Here is a 12,650-nt window from a genome sequence, read left to right on the forward strand (position 1 = left end):
AAAAAGAATAAATGCACTCACATGTAATGGTATAGGTGTAGGCACATCATAAAAGCAGTCCAAAGGAACACCCCCAGGGGAACCCGTAGTTAGTAGGAAGAGGGCGCACAAGAAGCGACCAGATGCTGCAGAGTAACGCCTGGAAGTGGCTAAGGGTATAGCAGCTGTCAGTGGATGGTAATCCATGGAGTCAGCTTGGAACGCACAGCAGGGTCGGAAGTCATGTAGCGGTTCAAGTTCCTGGAGATGATGCCCGATGCAAAGGGGCATGGCTACGCGTTTCAGGGCCATACATGCCCCTTTCTCAAGCCCTTTGCATTTATTCTTCTTGCAATCAATTTCTACACTTATATTGTTGCGCCCTCTGCATTCTTCTTTTGTTGCATTTACTCTTGCCATGCCTACTCAAACCTTACGTTTGGATGGCATTGGGCGTTAAATTGTCCCCAGAGAAAAAAACAAGGGGGTTACATCTTGGGACCTAGTTGGTGGCATCAGCCTCAAAAAAACAACACTGTTAAACTAGTCCAGATTGAGCATTTTGATGGGTCAACCAACAAAAGTGGATTTGGCCACTAAATTTCTTTTGAGATGTTAAACCTTAGAGGTCCCACAAGACTAATTTGCATTTGACATGACAAATGTGAATTCAAGATGGTGGAAGGTTGCTGACGCCTTACTAGTCTAATAGTAGATGGTATTGGTAGACTAGCATCAGCCATAATTGGACCATTGGCTTGCCCTATACATTTGCAGACCATGTCCTGGTCTGGTTGGATCACATTGCATGGAGGAACCTGTCCTAAAGGACAGCATACACACCTGGGAGCAGCCGGGGCAGGTGTTCCCATTCTCGCAGGTCCGCTGTCTGGTGTGAATCCCTCCTCCGCAGTCAGCACTGCACTTACTCCAAGAACCCCAAGAAGACCAGAAGATGGGGACCGGGCAGGGGTTGTTCTCGTTGCAGAAACTGAAAGGAGAAAGAACAGTAAAGATCTGGAACCCAAACATATTATTGCCTGCCACTAGGCAGAGCTTCTGGGGGACCAGTGGTCATTACATCCATACACATATAGTGAAGGTGAGATACCACGTGCCATACCAGTATCAGTTAAGAGGTGGGGAGGGCTTTGATTCCATGCGATATATTACTCCTGAAGAGCGAGCAATGTTTGCTATGCAACTCTTTGAAATTTAATAAGCATTTGAAAATTTATTTGGAGTTCAATGGACTGTTAACCCGATAGGTGTTGACGTGTAATCTCAATTACAACTGGTATGCTGAGCTGAGAAGCTCACTCGGAAAGTTGTTGCATGCACATGTTCAGGAGTCAAGCGTATGTAGTTGTACAGAAAAGAGTTCAGGGGTCAGAAGTATGAAATGTATAGAGTGCAGAGGTCCGGAATATGTAACATACAATGTGCAGGAGTCCGGATTATGCAATGTACAGAGTGCGAGGGTCAGGAGTTTGTAATGTATAGTGCAGGGGTCAAGAGTAAGTTACATACAGAGTGCAGAGGTCAGCAGTATGTAATATACAGAGGTCAGGAGTATGTACCATATAAAGTGCAGGGGTAAGGAGTATGTACCATACAGAGTGCAGGGGTCAGGAGTATGTAATGTACAGTGCGCAGAGGTCAGCAGTATGTAATGTACAGAGGTCAGGAGTATGTAATGTACAGGGGTCAGGAGTGTGTACCATACAGAGTGCAGGGGTCAGAAGTATGTAAAATACAGAGGTCAGGAGTATGTACCATACAGAGTGCAGGGGTCAGGAGTATGTAATGTGCAGAGGTCAGCAGTATGTAATATATAGAGGTCAGGAGTATGTACGATACAGAGTGCAGAGGTCAGGAGTATGTAATGTACAAAGGTCCGGAGTATGTATCCTACAGAGTGCAGAGGTCAGCAGTATCTAATGTACAGAATGCAGAGGTCAGGGGTATATAATGTACAGCATGCAGGGGTCAGGAAGTATCTAACGTAAACACTGCAGGATCAGGAGTATGTAACATACAGAGTGCCGGGGTCAGTGATATGTAACGTACAGAGTGCAGGGGTCAGGAGTATTTAACGTACAGAGTGCCGGGGTCAGGAGTATGTTATGTACAGAGTGCAGAGGACATGATTATTTAAAGTATAGAGTGCAGGGGACAGGAGTTTGTAACATACAGAGTGCAGAGGTCAGGAGTATGTAACGTACAGAGGTCAGGACTATGTACCCTACAGAGTACAGGGGTCAGGAGTATGTAACATACAATCTGCAGGGGTTAGGAGTATGTGAACTACACAGTGCAGAGATCATTAGTATGTAATGTACAGAGCACAGGGCTTAGGAGTATATAATGTACAGAGTGCAGAGGTCAGGGGTATATAATGTACAGCATGCAGGGGTCAGGAGTATCTAACTCACAGACTGCAAGGGTCAGTAAAATGTAAAGTACAGGGTGAGGGGGTCAGGAGTATGTAACGGAGTGCAGGGGTCAGGAGTACGTAACGTACAGAGTGCAGGGGTCAGGAGTATTTGATGTATAGAGTGCAGGGGACAGGAGTATGTAACATACAGAGTGCAGGGGTCTCTGCTAGCACCCCATTGAAAATAAAAAGTCCCCTCTCTGCTCCCGAGCCCAATTGCCAGACTAATGGGAGTCTGGGCATAGGACAGGAGAGTCGGATCAACCCTTATATCAGTGGCCTTGCCCATGGAGTCACCCTTCAACCCCCACCTATGTTATCTATGTCTTGTAATGGTTTGGTTCCGTCCCTTCGGCTTCCGAACCGGGCATGTTCACTGCCGCCATGTGTTAGCGCTGTTCCAGCACAGATGGTCCAACTGCGGTGTAAGTATGGTTTCTTTTCCCCATATGGGCTCTTTTGAGTTACCATGCATCACTCGCTACCATTCCACTTTACATATACCTTTACATCTTTTTCAGATATATGCATCTACTCCTGATGAATGGGCATACTACGACCCATGAAACGCGTAGAGTTATAACGATGCTTTTTACCCCTGTACCCATCATTTTCTATTGCTACAATGCATACTAAATCTTTATATCGAGTCGTGATGTTACTTTTACTAATTACGCTATGTACTTGTATTACCATATGACATGATTACTATGTATTGTTTATGGTCCAGAATTTACGTAATTCTCTATTTTTACAACTTAAACGACTCACGTGTGCACCTCATATAAAGTCCCACAGGGCAACCTTTCTCTTTTTGTTAGGTCTTGTAATTGAAAACTTTGGCTGGAAAACACTTCCTCTGTGCTCTGATGGTGTCAGATATAGCTAGCATGAGGGGGGGCTAACCTACACCACAGGGGAGATTTACTAAAACTGGAGCGTGCAAAATCTGATGCAGCTGTACATAGTAACCAATCAGCTTCTTGGTTTTATTGTCACTGCTTAATTGAACAAGCTGAAGTTAGAAGCGGATTGGCTCCCATGCACAGCTGCACCAGATTCTGAGTGCATCAATTTTAGTAAATCCCCCCCCCCCCCCCGAGTTGCACGGTGTCGCCCCATAAATGTTTCCAGTGCTGATTGCTGGAGAACCACAGCACAGACAGAAAGCAAGCGTGGGCTCCAGGAACATTTGTTACATTGCGGTTTATGGTTGGAAGAGTAATTCTAGGGTGAACTTCCACTTTAAGTAAATGCAATGTGTTCAGAGTGTGCACAGCTGCACGCTTCTGGTTTCCATTTGGAACATTTAGGCCCTTTTCACACTTGTGTGACTTGTCCTGCGACTTGGAACTGCAAAGTCGCATAACAAGTCATACCCCATGATTTCCAACGAGTACCATTTGTATCTGTGCGACTTCAAGTCGCAGTGACGTCAAAGTAGTCCCTGCACTACTTTGGTCCGACTTTGATGCGGCTTGAGATCCATAGACCTCAAGATTACCCAGGCATTTCTTCAAGAAGCGTCAAAGTTGCATCAAAGTCGCACGACTCTCAGGCCGTACAAGTGTGAAAGAGGCCTTAATAACATTCTGGCCGCATTGGGGACTGTGCCTTTGAACATTATACAACTTTTGGACATCTGGGGGTTAAATACTGTTCTTACCATGCTGATTATGTGTGATTTCTCGGCTCTGGTGCACTACAAGTCCCAGCATACCCTGTTAGCCCACACACAATGCTGAACTAAGAAAAATAATGGTAAGGTTTGCTTCTTCTGCTCCTTCAAAAATGAAATCCGACGGCCTCCCGGATCTTGCGTTACCTCCTACACTGGAAGCCCACATTGACCCGGTTCTGATCAGCGGGCGCACAGACCGGCAGACAGAGGAATTGTGGCTTTTTTTTTTTTTTCACCGACACGACAGAACGCCGTCAGAGGATCCGATAATGAGAGGGGGCAGGGAGCAACCGACGCACAGACTGAATTAGCACATTTAACAGATTATTGACGAACTCGGCGCCCTCTCTGCTTTCCATCTGAAATCCAGCGAAAGGTCGGAGCGGAGGAGACATCTGCCCGGGGTTAAACATCCCGCAGATTTCTAATTAGGAAACTAGAAGCAAATTAATCGTGTCCATTACCAGATGTAAGTAACGCTGCGAAGTCGCCGGGATCAGACCCCCACGACATCGGTATTTCATACAAGTCGTCCGCTGCACCAGAGAACCTGACAAACCGCCAGAGTCTACATCACCGTCCGGATTCAGGAGCCGGACAAGCATGTCATTAAAATCAAAAAACAAACACAAGGGCGCACTGGCTTAGTGCATTATCCTCTATTTTTATTGAATAAAAGGTATAAAAATACTCACAGTAGGCTCTGAGGAAGAGGCGATGCTTTGAAACGCGTAAGCCTAGCTTTAGAGGACGCTATATCTTGTGGTTCTGATGCGGTTGGCACTGTATCCATTTGATATGCTTTTATCAAGACTCTGTTTGTGAGTATTTCTTTACCTTTTATTCAATAAAACCTTTATAGAGGATAATGCACTAGGCCGGGGTGCCCTTGTGTTTGGTTTTAGTGGTCTCAGACTACCCTGGTCTTGAAAAGGGGCTGCAAGGCCGAAGCATCCAAGCAAAGCCAAGTAGAAAGTCTTCGGTAGCCCCATGAGTGTGGCTGGATGTGGTTAGAAGATTACCTCTCAGAGCGCAGGAGATAGGTGCTTTCATTGGTGTGTGCAGCCTATAGCATTAGGGTGTGCACCCCAGAGCACAAACATACATGCATATTTTTTTTAATTTTTTTTTTAAATTTTTACAATTTATTTTACATTTTAGAATATTATTTATTAGAATTTAGGAGCCGCATTGGGGGGGGGGGGGGGGGGGCTTTGTTGACATATCAAAGGTCCAAATAGACCCCTAGTGGACGGTATCAGTAGGGCAGAGATTGGTGTCAGTAGGGCAGTAAACTGTGTCAGAAGTTTTTTATTTATTTATTTAATTTTTTTTACAATTTTATTTTTTTAATTATTTTTTTTAGAATATTATTTCATTTATTTATTTTTTTTACAATTTCTTTTAGGAGCCCCATTGGGGGGCTTTGGTGACATATCATTGGATCTGATGTCCCACTTTTGAGACAGAGAAAGGGAGTGGAGACAGAGATTCCTCAGTCTATTTCTCTGCAGCTTTAGCTGCACTGGGCAGTGAATGAATGGGAAGTGCTCTGTGCTGAGCGGCTTCCTATTCATTCACAAACTGAAGCATAGTAAACACAGCTTGCTATGCTTCGGTTAAGAATGAACACAGGAGTGACTGGTACAGATCACTCACTATATTCCTTCAAAAATGGAAGGGGGCCTTAAATGAAATATTTACTGACCCTTTTTCCTGCTCTCCATCCTAAAAACATCCCGCCGCAGCAGCCGGCAGGAGAGGAGAGGAAGGAAACTGGCAGCACTGCAGGGGGGGAGATGGGGGAGCCAGAAAGCAAGGGGAATCGGCATGGCACATGGTGATTAGGGTGTGCCCAGGCACACCCAGCACACCCTGTGCGCACGCCTATGGGTGCTTTGCACCAAATTTTCTATGCATGTCACTAACCCTATCACACGCTTCAGCCTCTGATTTACCAAACTGTGTGTGTTTAATTCTAGTATCAGTGTATGTCAGGTAAGCATGCCTTAACCACTTCCGGACCGGAAGGGTTTCCCCCCTGTACAGGCGCCTCTGACACGCGGGAAGCCTCCAGGCTTTTCTACCGATACCACAGGGGACTTTCATTTTCTACAATGTTTTAATAAACTCCTCACTCCTATTTTTACAATTTTTTAAACTGACAAATCTGAAAAAGAATACATTGTTATTGTTATTTAGAAATATGTTTGTAATCAAAAATTTAGAGCTGTTTCAATTGATGTTTTGTTTTCTTTTTTTTTATACAATATGTCGAACATTATTCAAGCGGTTTTAGGCTACGCTCACATGTGGGTGTAGCGGATCGCAGGCAGAATCGCGGTGATTCTGCTCGTGATCCGCTACGCCCACATGTGAACGTAGCCTTAACCTCTTCAGCCCCGGAACGTTTTACCCCCTTAGTCCTGGTTCACATTTGTGCGATGCGGGAACACTGCGAATATGCAGCGTGATGCCACATCGCATCTGCACCCCTGGCAGTTCACACTGCCATATGCGATACGCAGGGGGGGTGTCAATTAAAAGTTAACGACACCCCCAGTTGCGATCGCATATCGCAGTGCGATCTGCAAGTTCACACAGAATTGGATCGCACTAGTGTGAACCACCATGTGATCCGATTCTGCTGCGGATAAAAAAAAGGGTCCTGTGCGTGTTTAGTGTGGATGCGGTGCGAATTCAGGCATACAAAGTGTATGGCTGAAATTTGCACCGCACAGACATTGCATGTAGTTTAGGAGCAGTGCGCTCCGAATTACATGCGATCTCTGTGATCGCACTAATGTGAACCGGGGGTTAATGACCAGCCCATTTTTTTGCGATTTGGCACTGTGTTACTTTAACTGACAAGTTGTGCAGTCGTGCGACACTGTAATCTAATAAAATTGATGTCCTTTTTTCCCCCACAAATAGAGTTTTCTTTTGATGGCATTTAATTATTATTATTGACTGTTATACAAGCTGTACACTCACTACTTTACATTGTAGCAAAGTGTCATTTCTTCAGTGTTGTCACATGAAAAGATGAAAATGAAAATGTGAGGGGTGTACTCACTTTTGTGAGATACTGTAGTAGACGATGTGGTATATAGTAGATGTTGTTTTATATAGTAGATGCTGTGGTATATAGTAGACGATATGGTATATAGTAGACGCTGTGGTATATAGTAGACGCTGTGGTATATAGTAGGCGCTGTGGTATATAGCAGACGCTGTGGTATATAGTAGAAGTTGTGGTATATAGTAGATGCTGTGGTATATAGTAGATGCTGTGGTATATAGTAGATGCTGTGGTATATAGTAGATGCTGTGGTATACAGTAGACGCTGTGGTATATAGCAGACGACGTGGTATGTAGTAGACGATGTGGTATATAGTAGACGCTGTGCTATATAGTAGATGCTGTGGTATATAGTAGATGCTGTGTTATATAGTAGATGCTGTGGTATATAGTAGATGTTGTGGTATAGAATAGATGTTGTGGTATATAGTAGACGCTGTGGTATATAGTAGACGCTGTGGTATATAGTAGACGCTGTGGTATATAGTATATGTGTGGTATATAGCAGACGTTGTGGTATATAGTAGATGTGTGGTATATAGTAGATGTTGTGGTATATAGTAGATGCTGTGGTATATAGTAGGTGCTGTGGTATATAGTAGGTGTGTGGTTTATAGTATATGTGTGGTATATAGTAGACGCTGTGGTATATAGTAGACGCTGTGGTATATAGTAGACGCTGTGGTATATAGTAGACGCTGTGGTATATAGCAGACGCTGTGGTATATAGCAGACGTTGTGGTATATAGTAGACGTTGTGGTATATAGTAGACGTTGTGGTATATAGTAGACGCTGTGGTATATAGTAGATGCTGTGGTATATAGTAGATGCTGTGGTATATAGTAGATGCTGTGGTATATAGTAGATGCTGTGGTATATAGTAGACGCTGTGGTATATAGCAGACGATGTGGTATGTAGTAGACGATGTGGTATATAGTAGATGCTGTGTTATATAGTAGGTGCTGTGGTATATAGTAGATGTTGTGGTATAGAATAGATGTTGTGGTATATAGTAGACGCTGTGGTATATAGTAGATGTTGTGGTATATAGCAGACGTTGTGGTATATAGCAGATGTTGTGGTATATAGTAGATGTTGTGGTATATAGTAGATGCTGTGGTATATAGTAGATGCTGTGGTATATAGTAGATGCTGTGGTATATAGTAGGTGCTGTGGTATATAGTAGATGCTGTGGTATATAGTAGGTGCTGTGGTATATAGTAGATGCTGTGGTATATAGTAGATGCTGTGGTATATAGTAGATGCTGTGGTATATAGTAGATTATAGTAGATGCTGTGGTATATAGTAGGTGCTGTGGTATATAGTAGACGCTGTGGTATATAGTAGGTGCTGTGGTATATAGTAGATGCTGTGGTATATAGTAGATGCTGTGGTATATAGTAGATGCTGTGGTATATAGTAGATGTTGTGGTATATAGTAGATGTTGTGGTATATAGTAGATGCTGTGGTATATAGTAGATGCTGTGGTATATAGTAGATGCTGTGGTATAAAGTAGATGCTGTGGTATATAGTAGATGCTGTGGTATATAGTAGATGCTGTGGTATATAGTAGATGCTGTGGTATATAGTAGATGCTGTGGTATATAGTAGGTGCTGTGGTATATAGTAGATGCTGTGGTATATAGTAGATGCTGTGGTATATAGTAGATGCTGTGGTATATAGTAGATGTTGTGGTATATAGTAGATGCTGTGGTATATAGTAGATGCTGTGGTATATAGTAGATGCTGTGGTATATAGTAGATGTTGTGGTATATAGTAGATGCTGTGGTATATAGTAGATGCTGTGGTATATAGTAGATGCTGTGGTATATAGTAGATGCTGTGGTATATAGTAGATGCTGTGGTATATAGTAGACGCTGAGGTATATAGTAGACGCTGAGGTATATAGTAGATGCTGTGGTATATAGTAGACGCTGTGGTATATAGTAGACGCTGTGGTATAGAATAGATGTTGTGGTATATAGTAGACGCTGTGGTATATAGTAGGTGCTGTGGTATATAGTAGGTGCTGTGGTATATAGTTGGTGCTGTGGTATATAGTAGATGCTATGTTATATAGTAGCCCGGCATGGAGAGAAAGTGCAGTCCATTGAAAGCTATTTTGGATTGGCGGCTGCACAGTGGCTGCATCTTCCCATTCCTCTCTATGTCATTCTGCTCACACAGAAAGCAGCCGACTCCCCAGGTAGATAGCAGCTCACCTTATTGTAAAATTCAGCAGGGCTGCTGACTGCACTGTCTGATATACAAACAACCATCAGGGGGAGCAATTCCAAACTCTGAAAATCTAAAACTGCAACAATGTGTCAAGCAATTATTTTCATGCAAATGCTACAATGATTAAGTATTGTGTGCGCTCACTATAAATACCCCGTATCTTCCCCTTCTGACGCACGCAGCTATGGAGACTGTAACCACGCCCACGCACCACGACTTCACCAAACTGGCAGCCTGGAGTCCCTCGCTTTTCTCTTCCCCGCCTGGAATAAGTACTCCGCCGACACTTAGCCGGAGACTCACAAGACTGAAGTGATCAGTTAAACGCAATAAAAACAAAGTGGCAAGTGCGGGGGAGTTGGCGGCAGCGCGGCATTCTGGGAGCTCTATCCTATCCGGACACGAGAAGAGATCTCTATAATGATACAATCTCCGAGCTCTTCTCAGCTTAAGACGCTGAATAATTAATAACCAAACAGGCAGCACAAACACAGGCGATCGTCTAAACTGCTCCGCGGTAAAACCGCGACAAGTAATTATCTTTAAATGCACTGACTCCACGGCGGTTGGTTAACTGCTTGTGTGCCGCCACGGCCGCCCTTAGGTTTTCAAACAGCAAGGATGGATAAAAAAAAAAAAAGGGGGGGGGAGGGGTCTCACCGTTCCTCTCTGCTCTGCCCCACGCACACTCTCCCTCCGAACCGCGGAGCCGGGTTACTGCACGTCCTCTGCCGCACCTGAAATCCGATACCGCAGGAGGTACTGCACTGCGCCCATGAGGACCAGGGCGTCCAGCCGCCATTCCTAAAAGAGAAACAAAAACCGCCATCGTTAGTAATTCTGGAAAATAATCACATAGTACAGAGCTTTGTCTGAGGGAAATCTCCGCACATGCAAAAGTTGTCATTTAATGAAACATATGAAGACTTCCACAAGACAACCCCCCCCAAAAAAAAAAAAAATACCACCGTGGCCCCTCAGGAAATTCAAGAATATGTATACTTACATACTTTTTATTTTTTTATAAGTGATCACATAATCCCTGTTCTCGTCTGCATAAGGAACTTAGAGAGCTGGGGGAGGAGAAACAGCAGCACACTGATCTTCCCAGTGATAGGCTGTGCAGAGGGAATGTGTCAGCAGGAGGCTTAGAAACAACAGTACACTTATCTTCCCAGTGAATGGCTGTGCGGGGGGGGGGGGGACATGTCAGCAGGAGTCTTAAAAAAAGCAGTACACCGATCTTCCCATTACATAGCTGTGCAGAGGGGGCGTGTCAGCAGGAGGCTTAGAAACAGCACCACATTGATCTTCCCAGAGAATGGCTGTGCAGAGGGGGCGTGTCAGCAGGAGGCTTAGAAACAGCACCACATTAATCTTCCCAGAGAATGGCTGTGCAGAGGGGGCGTGTCAGAAGGAGGCTTAGAAACAGCAGCACATTGATCTTCCCAGAGATTGGCTGTGCAGTGGGGGCGTGTTAGCAGAATACTTAGAAACAGCAGCACATTGATCTTCCCAGTGAATGACTGTGCAGGGGGGGGGCATGTCAGACAAAGTCTGATCATTGGAGAACAGGCAGGCTGGACTCCCAGCACAGGCTGACCACACTGGGATGGATGTGCTCTCCTACCTAGTGTGGTAAGTTTGAAATAAGACATTAGATTGTAAGCTCTTCTGAGCAGGGCCCTCTTAATCCTCTTGTATTTTATTGTATTGTAACTGTATTGTCTCCTTCTAACATTGTAAAGCGCTGCGTAAACTGCTGGCGCAATAGAAATCCTGAATAATAATAAATAAGAAGAAAGCAGAGGGACTGGCAGGATCACCGGGGACTTCAGGCAAAAAGGAAGCAATACAAGGAGAACAGGAGACTTCTTCATACCAGTAATGATACAGCAGCCACATATCAGGAATAAGAAATGTTGGGGTAACAAACACTTTAATAGGAAGGTAACAAATCCTTACAAAGCTCGACTCATTTTGTTTTAACGGGAAAAACAATACTTTCTGGTCAAAACCAATATTCAATATACAACTGTACAAACTATGCTGTATAATAACAATCATTTAATATTATTATATAGGATTTATATAATGCTAACTATCGCTTTACAATATAAAGGGAGAAGGTACAGTTTCAATACAAATCAGAGCTTACAATCCAATAGGGAGAGAGCTGACAATCTAATAGGGAGAGAGCTTACAATCCACTAGGGAGAGAGCTGGCAATCTAATAGGGAGAGAGCTTACAATCTAATAGGGAGAGAGCTGACAATCTAATAGGGAGAGAGCTGACAATCTAATAGATAGAGAGCTTACAATCTAATAGGGAGAGAGCTTACAATCTAATAGGGAGAGAGCTTACAATCTAATAGGGAGAGAGCTTACAATCCAATAGGGAGAGAGTTTACAATCTAATAAGGAGAGAGTTTACAATCCAATAGGGAGAGAGCTGACAATCTAATAGGGAGAGAGCTGACAATCTAATAGGGAAAGAGCTTACAATCCAATAGGGTGGGGCAAATGAGGCAAAAGGTAATAACTGTGAAGGAAGAGTTGATGGAGGAAGTAAAGGTTTAGGTGCAGGTGGGATAGGCTTTAATGAAGAGATGAATTTTCAGGGATCTCCTGAAGGTGGAGAAAGACGAACAAATTGTGGAAGGGAGTTACTGAGGATGGGAGAGGTCCAGGAGGAAAGCATAGGAGGAGGTGATGAGGGAGCTAGAGAGCAGGAGGTCTTGGGAGAAGCAGATATACAGTTTTGGTGATTCCAAGACGAGGTTGGTGATGTAACTGGGAGCAGAGTTATGGATGGCTTGTGGTTAGTATTTTGAATTTTGTTGGGTGAGTGGAAGCCAATAGAAGAATTGGCAGAGAGGGGCGGTGGACACCGAGTGGTTGGTAAGGTGGACGAGTCTGGCCGCAGCATTCATGAAAGACTGAAGGAGGGGTAACCTATGTAGAGGTAGGCCAACGATGAGGGAGTCACATGGCCAAATGTTTGTCTCCACCAGACCATCACACCCACACGAGCTTGGTGGGCATCTCATTCCAAATCCATTGCCATTAACATGGAGTTGTTCCCTTGTGGCCATTAAAATGGAGTTGGCCTCATTATAACATCCTCTGCTTTTCTGGGAAGATTTTCCACAAGATTTTGGAGGGTTTCCATGGCAGACTGTGTCCATTTGTGCGGTCAGGTACAAATGTTAGATAGAAGACTT

The 12,650-nt window shown here is 44.0% G+C and overlaps 1 protein-coding gene across 2 annotated transcripts in view; it reads right to left on the reverse strand.

Annotated features, from left to right (window-relative positions):
* SEMA5B (semaphorin 5B) overlaps positions 1-12,650 on the reverse strand; it is a 295,097-nt gene that overhangs the window by 55,795 nt on the left and 226,652 nt on the right. For both annotated transcript variants that reach the window (XM_082262187.1, XM_082262188.1), the window contains exons 13-14: positions 10,087-10,230; positions 823-970 (exon numbers count right to left, since the gene is read on the reverse strand). In XM_082262187.1, the coding sequence (XP_082118313.1) occupies positions 823-970; positions 10,087-10,230 (292 nt within the window). The remainder of the gene's footprint in view (positions 1-822; positions 971-10,086; positions 10,231-12,650) is intronic.

Source organism: Pelophylax lessonae (genome assembly GCF_965119305.1).
Source record: "Pelophylax lessonae genome assembly, chromosome: 6".
NCBI lineage: Eukaryota > Metazoa > Chordata > Amphibia > Anura > Ranidae > Pelophylax > Pelophylax lessonae.